Here is a 19,534-nt window from a genome sequence, read left to right on the forward strand (position 1 = left end):
GTTGTAATTGACCGATTGGCACTGAGGATCAGCATGGCAGTAACTCACACAGAGGACGTGTGAGCTTGTACCAACCTGTCGATATGAAGCTTTTAACTTCTTGTTATCTACTGAATGAAACTTCTTCATCTTGGTTTGACGATTACAAAAAGTTGGTGCAGTCACTACGGTAAAAGCAATCAAAGCTAGAACTACTGAGTAGAACAAGTATAGTTGGGCCATCTTGAACTTTAACGCAATCAATGACAACTCGATCAAATCTGTATGAAGTGCTGATGATGTTACAAAATAGCTCCACGTTTTTAAAGTGTATAAAGTCAAGATGAACAGTAAAAAGCAGGACAGTTCTTTTCAGAACTGAGAAGTCTCCTGGAAATCGGCGAATGTACTCCGCAGTAGTAGAATGTATAGCAAGACAGTTCTCTCAAGAATAAACTCTACACGGCAAGTAAATGCAGTGTTACTGCATCCCAAATATGTAGTGATACCTCACCATGCAATGCCTCAAATCCCAAATGAACAGTATCGTCGTGAGCAGGGTATTAATTTGTACACCATTTGAGTCCGTGCCAGCTTGCCTGGCAGTAGCGCTAGGAACACACAAAAGGAAACAGATACCTCTGCCTAGCTGGAGATTGTACATGTATAAGATCCTCTTTTAGTGAAATGTCACTCATCATGCTTGAGTTGCGTCCAATTTAATAAAATCCCCTGTGACTGCTTTGTTGGTAGTTATTGATTCAATTGTGACACAGGTTCTGGAGTGGTGGGTATTGTTGGAGTCATTACGTATTGGTGGGGCGGTGTCGTTTCTTTCCACCTGGTTGAAGTTCTCTTTATGTCGTTTCAACAGAAAATTGATTAAGTTGTGTAAAATCTAGGTTAATGAAATCCTACCGATTTACAAACAGGGACCAATTTCATAAAGATGTTTAGCAGAAAATTCTGCTTGACAAGTTTCTCTGCTAAGCACAAAATGAATGGGGCACCAGTCGCAACAGTGTAAACTTTATGGAATGTTGGCTGGTCACCTGTTTTTGCTAAAAACTTACACTAGAATAATTTTTGTGACAGAGTGCTGAGTGAAATTTGTAAGTTTTGGGTAGGCCCGCCCTGAACCCTCACTGTCGCTTCAACAGTGATGGGGCTAGTGTGTAAAGCACTCTGCTATTATCAATGTGGCCGTGGTTTGATTCTCTGCTAAGGCAATGAGTGGAGTTACGTGCCTTGCCTTTGCTCTTATCCCACAAGGCTTTTCTCCAGTGCACGCTGATTTCCTCCCTCTGGAGAAAAAATCAATCACTTTTAATCTCAATAATGGTGGTCTTGACCGCTCTGGAGAAAAAATCAATCACTTTTAATCTCTGGCTGTGCTCCACGGTCATGTGTAAAGGACAATGTCGACGGCTGCCAAGGACATCCTTGCATGCCTGTAGTTAGTTGTAACCATGTCCTTCAACTGACGGCATAATGCCTTTCTATGCAACAAATTAAGGGCACGGATTTCACCTGTGAGTTCAGCTTCTTTTGTTTCCCTTCATTTTGGTGATATAAAATTATAAGCCTCCTAAAAATTGTGAGCTAACTTGCATTCGGTAGTTTTAAAAAACAGGGTTTCTGCGGATCGTTTGAGTATTTTAAATTCTGTAGTTGAAGTAACTTAAGGCCTGAAGAACCATTAAAAGATTCTTAAAAGTCTAAAATTTTACTTCTTTTAAGAAGTAAAATTTAAAAAGTGTGCAGAAACCCTGACAAGTGCATGTTTCATTATTAAACGCTGGAACAAAATGTCAGTTCATACGACCTTGATATAAAGTGTCACTCATCATGCTTGAGTTGAGTCTAATTTAATAAAAAATCCCCGGTGACTGCTTTGTTGGTAGCAACGCGACACAGATTCTTTAGTGGTGGCTACTGTTGGTCTAATTACTAACTGGTGGATGGGCGACGATATTTTCAACTGGTTGAAGTTCTTTGTTCATGTTTCATTATTAAACGCTGGAACAAAATGTCAGTTCATACGACCTTGATATAAAGTGTCACTCATCATGCTTGAGTTGAGTCCAATTTAATAAAAAATCCCCGGTGACTGCTTTGTTGGTAGCAACGCGACACAGATTCTTTAGTGGTGGCTACTGTTGGTCTAATTACTAACTGGTGGATGGGCGACGATATTTTCAACTGGTTGAAGTTCTTTGTTCGATAGAAAATTGACTGAATTGTGTAAAATCCAGGTTGATTACTTCCTTTTATTTGATACTCGCATTGAGCGTCACAATAAACGCAAAAATAGGATGGATAGGAGAAAACCAACGCAATCTGGGCCCAGTTTCATGGCTCTGTTTACCGTTAGCAAATAATCAACGCTTACTGGAAATCTTTGCTTACATCAAGCATGTTTGGCTTGTGCGCAAACGCACATGTACTCCGTGTAACTAGGCATTCAACGCTTATAAGTCTAGTGCAGAAGTTCTGAGCTTGCAAGTAAGCGGAGAATGATGATCATAAGCTGAGAATTTGGCAGTAAGCAAAGCCATGAAATTGGATTTAAATCCCAACCCACACTCCTGTCTTCTTCCAAACCCGTAGACTGGCTGCTTAAAAGAGGGTTGATAATAATATCAACCTTGTTTTCAGTTTCAGAAAGATAGCTCAGTTGGTAGAGCGCCGGCACGTTAACCTCCAGGTCGTTGGTTTGAATCCCACTCTAGTCAATTCTTTGTTCAACCCCTAAAAACAGTTATAATATAAAACAATACAATACAATTAATTGTATACAATTAAAATATGGTGCGAGTGGTGAAGAATGAATGTTGACTTTAACACAAGTAACATTAATTTTAATTATTTCTGTTTGAATACAAAGATGGATCCAAAACAACGGATTACAGGAATCGTCCCTTTCGAAGTGGCTCGCAAATCTCCAATAACTCAGGTAACTTCATTTGTAACTGCAACAATCGTATTAAGAGATGCATTTGTCTGCTGCCTCTTCTCTATTTGTATTAAGTATTTTCTGTAATGTGTGATACAACATAGTTTGTATAGACCACATGTCCTAGTAGTAACCAGCATTGGTGCCATATTGATGTTTTCTTTCATTTATGACACTGGACACGTTTGGTAATTGTCACTTGGTGTGATATTTGAAGGAGTTGTTTCTCACAATGTTTTATATTATCAAGAGCTCTTCATTGCTCTATTGGTGTACAAAGTAAGTTTTTATGCCTTGAAGCAATGTATAAATTGTGCCTGCAGTCTAGGCCGAAAAGCTCTTTTGCAAATATGTGATGTCACAAGTCACATGGTCTAAAGACTTTTAAATGTGTTAATTAAGTTTTTTTTTTTTTTTTTTCCACAAATTAGGGAGCCTTGATCCACAACCAGGCGTTGCATCTACATTTCCCCCACTATCAACACTGATGAGACTTCTAGAAAACCGAGGTATGTATCAGTTACCAAATGTTACATTTAGTAGCTAAGATTTGTTTATGAACATAATATACAGTCAAATCTCTTTATATAACAAGGTCGCTGGGACTGGCCGTATTACCTATTGGTGCAGTCACCGGAGTGTGGGTTCCAATCCCGGTCGTGACACTTGTGTCCTTGAGCAAGATACTTTACTATAATTGCTTCTCTTCACCCAGGGGTATAAATGGGTACCTGCGAGGGTAGAGGTTGATATTGTGAATGAAAAAGCTTTCGGAGCGCCACGGCAGCTCGGGGCTGTATACTCCCTAATGGGAGCTGAGAAAGATTAAAGGGATGTTTATTGGCCCAATGACCAGGGGACTAATGTAAAGCGCATTGATACGGTTTATTGTCAAATGCGCTGTATAAGAATTTGTTGTTATTATTATTATTATTATTTTACCCATATATACACTGATGTGTGTAAGCTTTGTACACTCAGTACTTAACCGAGCTCTGTGAAAATCACAGGGATATTACTCGGGTGGGATTCGAACCCACGACCCTTGCAATTCTAGAGCAGTGTCTTACCAACTAGACTACCGAGACTGCCTGTAGTTAAAGGCAGTTACAAGAAATGCCAGTGATTTGTTCACAGAGCTTGGGAAAGTACTAACACACATGGGTGTATTTGGGGTAAAACCACAATTTTTATTCATTATCCCCTATAAATGCCCATCTATTAAAGGGACATGTTGCCTTGGATCGGACGAGTTGGTCTATAAGAAGCGTTTGTAACCGTTTGTTATAAAATGCATATGGTTAGAAAGAGGTTTTAAAAGTAAAATATAATGATCTACACAAATTTGCCTCGAAAGTGCGTGGTTTTCCTTTTGCATTGCGAAGTAACACGGTCTGCCAATTATGGGAGTCAAAAATTTGACTCTCATAAATGGCCGACCGTGCTAGTCGACGAGGTAAAAGGAAAACCGTGCAATTTCGAGGCATGTTTGTGTGGATCATTATATTCTACTTTTACAACATTTTTCTACCCATATGCATTTTAGAACAAACGATTACAAACGCTTTTCAAAGACCAACCCGACTGATCCAAGGCAACGTGTTCCTTTAAACAGTAATAGTGTTATAAGAGGAGAGCAAAACAAAAACACAAAGCAGAAATGAGATTAAGGACTTCAAAATGTACTCTTTGTAAGCGGAACCTCTTTATGTGGAAGTGTCGTGGCCGAGCGGTTAAGACCACCAAATTCAAACTCTGGTGTTTCTGTTCAGCAGAGTGTGGGTTCGAATCCCCAGTCATGACACTTGTGTCCTTAAGCAATACACTTAACCATTGCTTCGTCCTTCGGATGGGACGTTAAAAAGTTGGTTCCATGTGTTGTGTAACGCATGTAAAAGAACCCAGTTCAATTTTCGAAAAGAGAAGGGGTTCGCCCCGGTGTTTCTGGTTGTGGCTGCTGAATGCGCCTTAGCACCTTGTAAACCCTTATTAGGTGCTAAATAATTGGGTATCAAAATTCATCACTGCAATTACCTATCTTTCTAAAAGTTTGTGTACTCAGCGCCTTGAGTACCTTGTTTGGTAGATACGTGCACTATATAAGACTTCGGTATTATTATTATTATTATTATAAATCACTCTTTATAACGTATTGACTGTAAATATGCTTTTAATTGAAAAGTGCAACAGGGCAGGGAACTTTTTGTTACTATTTTGGTCTCCAGTCACTTTTATTTACTTTTTATTTTGTTTTTAACAGATCCTAAAGTTGGCTCAACCATAAGAAACAGAGATTCTGAGCATCATGTGGACACAAGATTTGTAGAGAAGGTTGCGTTGCTACATACAGTAGACAAATATGGACCAGACCTTAGTGCAGTATCATTCTAGGAACATGTCCCTGATCGAAGTTTCTTCTCAAAAAGATATAACTATTATAAGTTATGTCAATTATTTAAAGGCAGTGGACACTATTGGTAATTACTCAAAATAATTATTAGCATAAAACCTTACTTGGTAACGAGTAATGGGGAGAGGTTGATAGTATAAAACATTGTGAGAAACGGCTCCCTCTGAAGTTATGTACATGTAGTTCTCGAGCAAGAAGTAATTTTCCACGAATTTGATTTTGAGACCTCAGATTTAGAACTTGAGGTCTCGAAATCAAGCATCTGAAAGCACACATCTTCGTGTGACAAGGGTGTTTTTTTCTTTCATAGTTATCTCGCAACTTCGACAACCAAATGAGCTCAAATTTTCACAGGTTTGTTATTTTGTGCATGTGTTGAGATACACCAACTGAGAAGACTGCCGTCGATTTCACAAAACTCTTCCTAACTTAAGACTAATCTTAGGACTTAGGACGAGTCCCAACCCTGCACTGTAGCATGCAGACCTTAAGATTGATCCTAAGTTAGGACGAGTTACTCGTCCTAACTCGAGATAAGACGAGTCCTAACTCTTTGTGAAATCTACGGCTGGTCTTTAACAACTACCAATAGTGTCCACTGTTATTAAAAAAAAAAATTGTTATCTGAGCCAAATGTTTTAAAGACTATGCAGTTTATGTACGACTCAAAGTAAAAAGGTTCTTTTCTATTCTCAAGTCTTTATTACTTAAAAGTTTACATGTATAAGTCAATAACAATAAAATTTATGTTAGTATATTCTTGCCTATAATTTTATGTTTTGGGGGTGGAAGTCTTTTGACTAGCTTACACAAATCTCAGAGGTTAGCTGTAGCACCATTTGTAAATCTCTTTTGAGTTGTGTTGGTTCTGGCAAGAACCGGTGGTTGTTAAACAACTACCACTACTCAGAAGAGATTTAAACATGGTGCTACCACAAACCTTACTTTTTTATACTCCCACCATGTAAAGTTTCAAATCCAACTTAACAAAAAATAAGCCTGTGAAAACAGGTCTGTTTTCCTTTTGGGCATTGTGATGCTATTTTTGAAGGAACCGCAAATAAGATACAAGTGCTTGGTGTTTGATTCCAATATTGTTAATATTATATTCATTACTCATTTTATTCTATCGTATTGTTCATTTTGTGCCTAGCTTAAAGCTCCAGCTTAAACAAATACACAGTATTCTATTTGTACATGCCTTTATTTTATAATAAAAAAATATGTTGCAATATGAAATAATAGTATTAAAACTTATCAAAGATATTTGTACAAATCATTAAATAACAAGTTTGTCTATTGAATAATACAAATAGACTGGTATATTTAGAAATGGAATAATATAATAAAATCTAATTTTGAAAGAACAAAGTAAATTTCCTAGTGATTCGTTTATGGTTGTGATGTTAATAAACCTTACGCATATGACGTTGTTTGAGTAGAGCGCCCTCGGCTGGATGTCAAAAGAAGGCTGCCCATTGGCCCATTTGTGTGCATTTTTGTGGACCTACAACTGTACAAGGGTGGAGGTGTGACTGACTAGCAACATGGGTGCCACTTTGGTTGTCGATGCTGCATATAATCATAAGGAATTGGGATAATTTTAGGCATGCTTATGGCTTGATGAATATGTTAGATGTTTAACGAAGAGACATTTGCGGTATAGCGCCATCACTGCAAACGTCTCTTAGTTAAACCAAATCCACCATGTCAAGTTTCAAATCCTACTTAAAGACACTGGACACTATTGGTAATTGTCAAAGACCAGTCTTCTCATAGCTGGTGTATCTCATCATATGCATAAAATAAACCTGTGAAAATTTGAGCTCAATTGGTCGACGAAGTTGCGAGATAATAATGAATCAAAACCTTGAAATCAAATATGTGGAAAATTACTTCTTTCTCTAAAACTATGTCACTTCAGAGGGAGCCATTTTTCACAAAGTTTTAGAACCTCTCGCCATTACTCGTTACCAAGTAAGGTTTTATGCTAAATAATTATTTTGAGTAATTACCAATAGTGCCCACTGCCTTTTAAATACTTTAAATCACTTCCTCGAGTAAAAGTAAACCTGAGGGGCTCTGTTATGTGTTAATTAAGCAGTTTATTTGTGCATGTTTTGTCAACCTCCTATTGGGGAGGGGGGCAAGAAGGGGAGGGCAGGATTTCCGGAATAGAGCCGTTCTTTTATTGTTTATTATTTTTATTATTTTTTTTGGGGGGAGGGCGTTATATTCAAATAAGCACAAAAAATGCTAAGCACAGAAAAGTATTGCTTACCAGAAACAGCTACCAACCAAAACTTTGTTGTGGCTGTGCTCCACTCAATTTTTGCTTAGCAAAGAAATTTTTCAAGCCGAATTATCTGCTAAACAGATTTATTAAATGGGGCCCTGATTTTAACCCTTCCTCCTAGTATTCAGAACCACTCGCTAGTAGTTTACCATTTTTTCCCTTGCTCCAAGAGGTACCATTTACAATTTGTAGTATCTTAATTCCCATCGAGATAAAATCTCCTCCATTTGCTTTTTAAAGCCATTGGACACTTTCGGTAAACAGTATTGTCCAAGGCCCACACTTCGTGTATCACAACTTATATATAAAATAACAAACCTGTGAAAATTTAGGCTCAATCTGTAATCGGAGTCGAGAGAAAATAACGGGAAAACCCACCCATGTTTCTGCACGTTTTGCCGTGTCATGACATGTGTTTAAAATAAATCCGTTATTCTCGATATCGAGAATTGATAATTGTTTTAATGTTTTCTCAAAAAGTAAAGCATTTCATGGAATAATTTCAAGGGAAGTCTTTCACCATTACCTTCTGTAAACTCTGTAAGTTATTTGTAAATCTGTGAACTTTTAATTTTTTTTCTGTTCAGAAAGTGTCCAGAGGCTTTAAAGCAAGTAGTGCTATTGCCAATTCAGTTTAAAATTTTAGCTTTCAAACCGGTTATTTTGTAACAAACAGAAAATCTTCAAAAAAAACTATTTGATTTTATTAATGAAATACAAGACCATAAGAAAGGTTATCTTAAATAATATTACATTTTTTTATTTCATTCTTCGAATTAATTCAATGATTTACAAAAGTATGACAAATTATTTTAAACTTCAAACACAAATTTCAGAAATATAAAGTTTACCGTTATTATTGCTTAGCAAAAGGTGAAAGTGGAATGTTCTTCCTTTAGTTATATGATCACATGTACATATATTAATTTATAAATAAATATTGCAGGTCAATTCTGATATATCAGCTAATCTGTCTCTTGACTACAACTCCCTCCCCCAATTAAAAATTTAATCGTTTGGCCTATCATTTTTTTTAAATTTGGGTACCAGCCTATCCCAAGGGTATACCCAAAAGCAAGGTGAACAACCTTTAGATGTCTGGCACCCAGTGTCATTAGTGGCATGCTTGCTTTCTGAACATGTTGAACATGAGAACACACCCATGCTGAAGTTACTGGCTTTCTGGTGAGGATTTCACAAACATCTGAGTCAAAATATTTTCTTAGGATCCATCTTGTTGCTCTTCACTCTCTTAAAAGGTAAGACAAAATAGTAGTGACAGAATTGGTTTACATTTAAATGTCATTTGCTCTTAAAATTCACAATTCATGGTGTGTCATAATCAGTGGTTTAAAATCATTGAAGTCCTGGTGGTTAAGTCATAGCAGTGTGGGTTCGAATCCTGGTCGTGACATGTGGCTCATTAAGCGCATTGAGACGTATTGTGAAATGCGCTATTTGAGAACATAGTTATTCTTATTATTAATTTCTACACTGCACTCCCTTACAAAAATTTCCCATGGTGTTTCTACTACCATGTTAAGTAGTATTTAATTGCTAAACAATAAAGGAAGGCTATTTAACAACATCTAAGCTATAACATGTCCCAATTCATATAAACAGGTGGAGGAAAGCAATTTATGGTTATATTTTTGCCCCAATGCACGAGTACCAGGATTACCTAAGACAGGATTCAAACCATCAACTGATCGACCCACAGTCACCATCGAGAACATAAGTCCAGCGCTAACAAACACTCAATTTTAACAACACAGTAAACCAAATTCTAATAAGATGTACAAGCGCCTTGAGTAGCTTTCTAGTAGATATGGGATTGTGCGCTATTTAAGACTTCGGTAGGCCTATAATTATTAGCGAGCTTTAGCTGCACTTTACGCAAGCAAACCAAGAATGTGAACATCATCAAATTGTTTTGTTTCTGGGTAACATAACCACTTTGGGCATATTGCATGCTCACGTATGACGACTGCACGCACGTACCCGACAAAACTTCACATATTTCTGAAACGTTAAATTTTAACAATACACATTTTCTGACGTTCACATTTAAGTATTTTCTCGTGTAACGTGCAGTTAAGCTCCTATTATAATCATTCCTGTAACTTATCACTTTACCAATCTTTGGAGCCAGGATTTTTTGTTAAAAAACTGCAAGGGGTTACACTTGTTCTTTACACAGACTTGGGACCATTGTTTTTATTTTGCCAATTTTTAATAATGGGCCTTTTTGAGCCAGGATTTTTTGTTAAAAAAACTGCAAGGGGTTAAACTTGTTCTTTTGACTGATTTGGGACAATTTTATTTTTCTGCCAATTTTTTTAAATGGGCCTTTTTGAGCCAGGATTTTTTGTTAAAAAAACTGCAAGGGGTTAAACTTGTTCTTTTTACTGATTGGGGACAATTTTTTTTTCCTGCCAATTTTTTAAAATGGGCCTTTTTGAGCCAGGATTTTTTGCAAAAAAAAACTGCAACGGGTTTACCTTGTTATTTTGACTGATTTGGGACCATTTTATTTTTCTGCCAATTTTTAAAAATGGGGCTTTTTGAGCCAGGATTTTTTTTGTTTAAAAAACTGCAAGGGGTTAAACTTGTTATTTTGACTAAGTTGGGACCATTTTATTTTTCAGCAGATTTTTTGAAAATGTGCCTTATATGTTTATACGTGTTTACAAAATTTAAATAATCTTATTGTTATAAAACAAAAATCTGCTGATTTTCTTTTTTCTTTTTCTTTTTTCTAATATAAAATCTGCATACAAAAACTTAGCTTTTTCTGTGCACATATGTGTCTAGAGACAACATAGTTATTATTTTTTTTAAATATAAAACTTGGTTCTTATATATTCAGAGCTGCCAACATTTGCATCTTACAAATAGAAAGATTTTGTGCAACAATCAGAATGATAATCAGTTTTGCATAATTTAATTGTGCTTAGCTACTCTTTGTGCTTAGCAGGTCTATAAAATTGGGCTCAGAACATGGAAAGATTGTTCTATTTTCAGGGAATTTTGTGCAGAATCAGGGAGAGTTGACATCTCTGTAGCACATTGAACACTTTGATAGAGTTGGAAAGGCTCTAATTAACAACAGCTAGGGAGTCAAGGTTAAAGGCATTCACTGGACACTATTGGTTATAACTCAAAATAATTGTTAGCATAAAAACTTACTTGGTAACGATCAATGGAAAGCTGTTGATAGTTTAAAACATTTTGAGAAACGGCTCCCTCTGAGTAAGATAATAATAAAAGACATCAGGCCTGAAGCCTTTTATTATGCATCTTTTTCTTTCATTATTCTCTTGCAACTTCGATGACCAATTGAGCCAAAATGTTCACAATACATACATTGTTTTAGAATCAACCAAGTGAGAATACTGGTCTTTGACAAACGTGTCCAGGGGCCGATTTCCCAAAGCAATAAAATTCATCGCAAGACAAATTTTGAGTATCACCATAGTAATTTGTATTGTGACATCACTTCACTAGGCAACTACATTTGATTTGCAGTTACGATCAATCTAAGATTTTTGTGAAATCGGCCCCAGTGCCTTTAATGCCTTGCATAGTTATACTGCCCTGGAAATCGGCCCCAGTGCCTTTAATGCCTTGCATAGTTATACAGCCCTAAGCCTTCTATATTTTGTGTAGTTTTTGAAGTTCCTCTTACTCTTTATTTCTCAGACATTTGTTTAGTCATCTTCTCCCAGACTGACCCATGTCCTGTTCTCTTCCTGCGGTTGGCAAGCTCCTGCATCCAAGGTATGACTTGATTGACAGTCTCCATTGCTGTCTCAGAACTCTCTTTACGCTGATGTTAAAAATGACAGAAGTACATGTGGTAAATAATTAAAGGCACTGAATACTATCGACAATTACTCAAAAACAATTTTAGCATGAACAATTACTTGGTAAAGGAGCAATGGAGAGCTATTGATAGTATAACACATTGTGAGAAGTGGCTCCCTCTGAAGTAACATAGTTTTCAAGAAAGAAGTTATTTTCCACAAATTTGATTTCGAGACTTCAGAGTTAGATTTTGAGGTCCTAGCGAGGAGACTGGTCTTTGACAATTACCAATAGTGTCCAGTGTCTTTAAAGACACAGTTTAGAAATACAAATCAAGCACTGAAAGTACTTCAGATATGCAAGTCATGTAAGTTGTTCTGACATGTTTTTTTACTGCAATAACATTTTTATCAAAAAAAGTATTTAAACTTGACATCATTTCTGTGCAGTGGTGTAACCTGAATTGTTTGTTTTTTGGTTGGGGGGGGGGGGGGCAAGGAGGGGCAAAGTCATAATCATTCTCCTGTGCATTTTGTTTTTGATCTTTTTTGGGGGACAAGAGTGGGTGACAAGGGTTCTGCTATGTCATATGCCAGTTTTTCTCCCCACAAAGGAAATGTTTTGAACAAAATAACAACAGAAAAAAAATTGTTTTAAATTATGTTACTTGTTAAGTTTCTTTAGACAAGTCATTATTTTGGTTTTTATCCTGACTGCACTGTGTAACAATCACTGTACATGTTTATTCAGTGCTCTCCTCAGTCCAGTGAAAATAAATCCACAAAGACAAAACAAGACAACTTTGTCAAGGTTTTGCTGAAAAACATTCAGATAGTTGACTTACCATCAAAGGCCTATCCTCATGAGCAACCTCCATGCTGGTCAGTCTTCCTGTTGCTCTACCGCCCAGACCAGAGACACCCCGACCACCCCTCCTCGTCTCAGAGCTTGGGGGCTCAGGAGCCAAGACCTTCCCACCGTTAAACCTTGCGATGAGATTGCGTACACTTACTGCTCTCACTCCGTCATCATCACCTTCTGGATTGACACCACTCTGCTCGGAAGAATTCTTCCGATCTTTAGTGTCCTGCTTCGTCAGTGTAGCCTGACGTCCTGAGTTTGTTGAAGAAGCCCCTCGACTAGGGTTAACCCCACTCTTGGCACGAACACCCACAGATTTACTCTGGTGGACGTTCTGAGTCCTTTCCAACACTTCAGGATGTCGACCCTCTGAGCCCTTCTTGGCCTCCTGTTTCTCTGTGTTGTAGTCCAGTTTCTCACCCCTTCCAAGGCTACCATCCCTGGCATTCTTGGCCGCCAGTTTCTCTGTTTTGTAGTTCAGTGTTTGAATCCTATCTAGCCCTTCATGATGTCTACCGTCCTTGGTCTTCTTGGCCTCCTGCTTCTTCGTTTTGTTGTTTGGGTTTTGACTCTTTTCCATCCCCTCCAGATGGCTACCTTCCCAAACATTCCTGTCCTGTTTCTCTGTTTTGTAGTCTGGTTGCTGACTCCTCTCCAGCCCTTCAGGATGTCTACCTTTGCAGACTTTCTTGGACTCCTGTTCTTTTGTTTTGTAGTCCCCTTTCACGGTCCTCACAGCGTCTTCATCCGGAGGATTTCTATGCGAACAGATCGCTTCTTTTTCTGAACTTTTAGGAATTTCTTTGGGTGAATCAAGTGTGGTTCCTCTTGAAGAGTGCATATCTTTTGTAAAAACTACTCCTTCAGTTTGATTATGCAAATCATCTTGTGTCAAATCTTTATTTGGTGTTTTTTCCAAGTTTGGAGTTCTGAGATTAACAGATTTTATCGACTGTCTCAAGTTGGAGCGATTAGGCCTACTCACATCTTCTTCACTACTTAAAGGTGCACAACTCTTCTGCAGCATTTTGTGTACATCTTGACGTTTTTCATGAGCTAAGTTTCCCATATTAGAGTTATTAGTGTTGTAACTGACAGTTTTAGATGCAGTCAAACCAAACTTTGTTTCTGACTTTTCCGCGATAGGATTGCTTTTGTCGTTCATGGATTCCAGAGAGAGTGATTGAGTACAAGGAATGTTTCCATGAGGCAGAACTTCAAAACTTTCCGTCCGCTCATCTCGAAATGATTGATGCTGAATGCAGGAAGACGATGAGGAACTTTTACTCGCATCCCTTGTCTCGTTAACTCTTCCCTCTAACCCATCCCCCACATTGGATTCAGAATCAACTTGATCTAATGTTCTTAAACGCTCAGTATGAGACCCGCTTGTAGCCGTGTCCACTTTAACTCCCGTCTTCAAATCTTCCTCAAGACTTACATCAAGGACGTTGCTGTCATTGTTCTTAAAAACAGAAGATGAAGAATCCAAGGGTTTGTCTGCTTCCATTGAGGCATTTGGAATTTGAGAATAAAGTGGGTGAGATCTTGAACTCAAATCTATCTCATCTTGGATGGTGTCATCATTTGCATCCATTACAGTTGATGTGGTGTTTGTTACAGTGGGAAGTAATAAACCATGGTCAGAGCTGCTTGGGTGTTTAGGTTGCCGAGATTGAGAAACTGCATTTGTTGTCTCCATTTCATCTTTGTTCCTCGCAGAAATCTTATCATCCTTAGCAGATAATGAGATGTCCATTGTGGGCAAGAGAAGCTCAAGGCAAGTTGAATGTTCCACATGAAGAGAGGATGCTACCTCCTTAAGGTCATCCTTCACATTACTCTCCACACACACGTTATGATCCTTTGCACCAGAAGACAAGTTATCAGTGACGTTAGATGTTGCATCCAATTGGCTTGTATCAAATGAGAGTTTTCGATTTGATGGGTCTGATTGGTTATCGAATGAGAGTTTCAAATTTGAAGGATCCGATTGGTTAGTATCGAATGAGAGTTTTAGATTTGAATGATCTGATTGGTCAGTATCGAATGAGAGTTCCAGATTTGTAAGAAACTGCTCTGTACCTCCGTCCATTTCTCTAGTTATTGCTCCTATCTGGGATCCAATACCAACTGGATTGATGGAGTCATCTGTCTCAGCTACAGCTGTGATGTCCATACTAAATACTTCAACATTGTCATCCTTGTCTCTTTGTACCTCTACAGCATCATTACTTCCACAAAAAAGGGAATTTCCGACCAAAGTTGCTACCATAATATCACTTGTGAGCTGTTGGTCCATCGCTTCACCGTCTCCCTGTCCTTCATCCTCTAAAATATTCTTCCAGACGTTCTTCCCGATAAGACAGAGAGGCTGATCGTCATCATTTCGACCATCATCCTCGTGTTGGACTGTTTGCATTTCTGTGGTGGTCTCCACTTCAGATCCAGTTAAATTAACACTTCTGCCATCAAACTCATTTCCTATTTTGACACCATCATCCAAGCTCATCTTATCATCAATCTGACGACTGAATCTTTCATTGTTATGATTTGGACTTGAGGCATCGAGATTGCTGTCACATGTATGAGATGGAACGAGAGAAGAAACTGTAACCGCATATCCCCTGGTACTAGTACCATCTTCTGCTCTGCCCTTACTGACATCCTTGATACTGTCATCATCTTTAAGTTCATCTTCCTCAATATCAACTTCATCACTATTCTCTTTTACTTCTTCATCAACCAAAGCTGTTTTACTCCATAGGTCTTCACTTTTAACATCTGCAGTTTCTGGTTGACTCGTAAGATGGGAGTTGGTCTGGAGGCTCCAGACTAATCTTGAATCGTCATCTCTATGTTTGGACACATTATCACTTCTCTCATACGATGCAAGTTGGTCTTGTTCCCAGTTCAATGTTAGACTGGTGCTATTATCGTTAGTACTGATGTTGCCGTGACTACCATCAACACCATCTTGACTGTCCGATGATTCCTCACTGGTTGTATCACTGTCTTCACTCTCAGTGATGTCATCATTGGTATGTGATGTTGGAGTACCCCAGGGCTCTGTGCTGAGACCATAATCACCGAGTGAGTCATTGTTTTCAGTGTTCCAGGCACCCTCCATGCCTTGGGATCTATTTGCTTTCTCATTTGTCTTGGACTGTTCAACATCCTTGCCAGTTCTCCAGGCACTTTCACATTTCCAAGGAACTTCAGCTGAAATTTCAACGTCCAAGGGGCTTTCAATAACCTTCGACCCTTCATGTTCCCTAGTCATCCAGGGACCTCCAGTATCCAGGGACCCTTCAATGTCCCAGGGTTTTTCAGAGTCCCTGGGACTTTGAGACCTCCAAGGTGCTGCGTCAAGTGGAAGAATAGGCTGTAGAAGATCATCGCTTGAGATCAAGTCCTCATCGCCAGATGAAACAGATAGAGATGATGTTGTGTCCTCACCAGCGATGTTGGCACTTCGTATCACATCTACAAACATATCCTGTAAATAAAAGGGTAGAACTTGGTTAAAACATGCAGCATTTAGCTACAATGTGTTCCTGCAATTAATGTGGAGCTACATTTTGAAATATGAAACCAATTCCTTTATAGCACCATGTAGCAACATGCAGCCAATCAAAACAGGAACACTAGGGCGAACTCCTCGTTTTGATAAGTGCACTGGGTTCTTTTATGTGCATTACACAATACACAGCACCATTGGCTTTATGTCCCATCTGAAGGACGCATCAAGTCTGGGATCTGGACTCGAACTCACACACTAGAGCTTGAGTCTAGTGCTCTTGTATTCAGAACCTTCTGGGGATCAAGGACAAAATAAAAAAGGGAAAATAGACGGACTCCATAGGGAAATTCTGAAGACAATTTTGTGTACAACGTTTATGAGAAAATTTTAATCACAAGGACAATGGAAAGAACAAGTCTCCACAGAGATGCATTTGAGAATCATGTGTGTTCTTATTTCCTCTTATACACTCAGCTTTTTTAACCACTTCCTTTTCCCCTTTTGCTTCCTTCCTCATTGTTTTCTTTATTCTTTTTCCTTGTCCTTTCTTTTCCACTTGAGTGCTTCTGTTACAAAAATATACTTGTGAGTTTTGTCATTGAGAAAGACTTGGCTAAGGTCAAAGTGTCAGGCCACTAACTATCAAATGTACATTACAGCACGACCATTTAGTTTGGTAAGCTGTTTATAACAGTTATCTTTGCTTTTATTCATTTTACAAAATCTGTACAGTATGTAAAAGTAACTTTTTCAGATGGAAAATTATGAGCCATATGTGACCTATGTGATAGGTGTACTGATGGTTATTGCTCAAATTTAGAAAAATTAGGCAAGCTGAAGATGAGACCTTACTTGTGGAAACGTTAGAAATCTTACCAGTGAAGAGTTTGCTGAGGCTGAGCGAAGCAATTTACTGTCATCGTTAACCACATTCTGAAGGGCAACCTTGCGGGCTTTAGCTGCATTACGACTTAAAATCTAAAATGACAAAGACAACAAATCATTGTAACAGTGTTATGTTTTGATTGAATGTTCTTAAGGATAACAAGGGTTTGGTCTTTAGGGAATAGATTGCCTGGCCACTTATGGGGGTAGAGTATTTTCTACCTCTGCCCCCCCCCCCCGAACCATTTCGGAACAGATTTTTTTTTTTAAGTTCACAGATTTACAAATAACTGAAAGACTCCTCTTAAAATGTTATTCCATGAAATACTTTACTTTTTGAGAATATCGAGAATTACGGATTTATTTTAAACACATGTCATGACACGGCGAAACATGCAGAAACAAGGGTGGGCTTTTCCTGTTATTTTCTCCCGACTCCGATGACAGATTGAGCCTAAATTTTATAAAGTTGTGATACACGAAGTCTGGGCCTTGGACAATACTGTTTACCGAAAGTGTCCAATGGCTTTAAAACACATCTTTTCAGATTTTCAGATTTGTTAAATTCCATTTCATTTCATTTTTGTTTTTGTTTTTAAAATACCAAAAAAACATAACCAAAGTTTAAAAAAAGTGATATAAAAATAAGTGATGATGGAGTCCTTAGAGATGACTCTTAACAGATAAACTTAAAAACTGTTTTACAGTTATTATTTTTATTCTAAGCTCACCTCAGCGCGTTCTCTGATCTCTTGTAAGAATTGACTTGGTTGCTCAACTCTGTCAACCGCTTCATTATCACCTCTTGAGGGCTCACTCTCTGCTGCATGCTGAGCCGATCTCCTGCTGGCTCCGTATTTATTCAATAACGAGTCTAGAGATAAATCAATCTCCTCTGCATCATCAGCCATTTTAGGTCTAGAGAAGAAATTATTTAAAACAAATCGTGTGAATGAGAGATAGCTCATGATGGCCAAATCTTCAATTTATAGGGTCAAACTTGTTTTACATTAAAGGCAGTGGACACAATTGGTAATTGTCAAAGACTAGTCTTCACAGTTGGTGTATCTCAACATATGCATAAAATAACAAACCTGTGAAGATTTAAGCTCAATCGGTCATCGAACTTGCGAGATAATAATGAAAGAAAAAATACCCTTGTCACACGAAGTTGTGTGCGTTTAGATGGTTGATTTCGAGACCTCAAGTTCTAAACTTGAGGTCTTGAAATCAAATTCGTGGAAAATTACTTCTTTCTCGAAAACTATGGCACTTCAGAGGGAGCCATTTCTCACAATGTTTTATACCATCAACCTCTCCCCATTACTCCTCACCAAGAAAGGTTTTACGCTAATAATTATTTTGAGTAATTACCAATAGTGTCCACTGCCTTCAAAGTAAAACACATAAAGAGAAGACCAACCACTAGAGACCAACCATTTCATAGTTGAATAGGTCTACATTCGGCACTAGACTAGGTAAGGTAGAAAACTGTTCAATCAAATTGATTTAAAAGGAAGGCAACGACAATGGACAAAAGTCGAAGCAATTATAATTAAGGTTTTTTTTTTATGTCATGGGATATTGAAAAATAAGAGGACAGCATAAGGAGTTATGTCTTTTTTTGAAAAGAACCTTAATGCAAGTCATAGAGCAAGTAAGGGACAAAGGCCGGCATATATTCATCAATTACTAAACATATTCAGCCAAAAACTATGGATATTCATTTGAAAATTATGGATTCATTTTTCGTATAAACTTCCTGGTCTCGGTGTCAACTTGCACTATCACTGCCCACAAAAACAAGGACAGAATTCTGTATCCTGTGCCACAACTCTTTCATAATTCTAATTAATTTACTCAAATGAGATATTTCTTTGGGTAAAAGTAAAGAGGTGGTGGTAGGAATAGGATGGGAATCTTTCCAAAAACACATCCAGTGCTTTGTGGAAAGGTAAGAACATAATTATTTAAAGGAACGTTACAGAGTTTGTAGGAAACAAAAATTGTGAAGATCACAGATCTACATAAAACTTACACGGTCTAATGATGATGATAGTAGAAAACATCCCTTGAAACATTTCTGTCTGAAATGTAATATTTGATGAGAAATAAATAATCTAATTTTGCGTTTTGCGTTTATTGCTCAGTGAGCGGTTTATTCATTATTTTTTGTTTTGGCATCGATGCAATGCAAAATGTGTAATCGGTTTTTCACTATTTTCTCGCGACCCAGATGGCCAATCGATCTCAACCTTCTACAGGTTTGTCAGTTAATGTATATATGGTGGATTATATAAAATGCTTACACTGCCAGCAACTCCAACTGTTTTGTTAGCAAAACCAATTATGTAATGTTCCTTTAAATAATTAGGTGATATAAAGGTAAAGTTATAATATTAATACTGTAGGTTGTAATGTTGTTTTGTTGTCCTTTCTTTCGACGAGAAAGAACAGTAAGTAAACACAATCAAGTGACATAACACTCAATAAGTAACACCTACCCAAAGAGAGGACACAACAAACAAAACAACAAAAATTGGCAAAAAAGGGTTGGTAATTTTCATCTGAATCTTCCAAACAAGGAATAAATGCGAAGTAACAAAATGCTTGAATGTATAAAACGATCCCTTAATGAATAATCACAATGATATTCAAAGAATATTTTCATACTTACCGGTGGTTTTGGGGTATTTTCTGAACAAGCACATGGAGTTCCGCCCAGACTTTGTTTACTTTCACTAATTACAATGGTCATTTAACATTGCAGCATACCCAAACGTCAATTGCACTATCTCTACCTACGTTTTACCTGAC

General features: G+C 37.8%; 2 protein-coding genes across 2 annotated transcripts in view; one reads left to right on the forward strand and one right to left on the reverse strand.

Annotated features, from left to right (window-relative positions):
• LOC117290620 (gamma-secretase-activating protein-like) overlaps positions 1-5,449 on the forward strand; it is a 33,517-nt gene extending 28,068 nt beyond the window's left edge. The window contains exons 20-22 of the mRNA XM_033772085.1: positions 2,867-2,935; positions 3,367-3,444; positions 5,196-5,449. Coding sequence (XP_033627976.1) covers positions 2,867-2,935; positions 3,367-3,444; positions 5,196-5,326 — 278 coding nt within the window. The 3' untranslated portion in view covers positions 5,327-5,449. The remainder of the gene's footprint in view (positions 1-2,866; positions 2,936-3,366; positions 3,445-5,195) is intronic.
• Positions 5,450-11,202: 5,753 nt separating this feature from the next.
• Positions 11,203-19,450, reverse strand: LOC117290300 (dentin sialophosphoprotein-like). The gene is made up of 5 exons (XM_033771613.1): positions 19,395-19,450; positions 17,449-17,635; positions 16,709-16,810; positions 12,293-15,808; positions 11,203-11,470 (listed from the first exon to the last, which is right to left on the reverse strand). Exons 2-5 carry the CDS (start codon positions 17,626-17,628, stop codon positions 11,333-11,335), a joined length of 3,936 nt encoding a protein of 1,311 aa, XP_033627504.1. The 5' UTR covers positions 17,629-17,635; positions 19,395-19,450; the 3' UTR covers positions 11,203-11,332.
• Between the last annotated feature and the right edge of the window lie 84 nt (positions 19,451-19,534).

Source organism: Asterias rubens, chromosome 5 (assembly GCF_902459465.1).
Source record: "Asterias rubens chromosome 5, eAstRub1.3, whole genome shotgun sequence".
NCBI classification, from domain to species: domain Eukaryota; kingdom Metazoa; phylum Echinodermata; class Asteroidea; order Forcipulatida; family Asteriidae; genus Asterias; species Asterias rubens.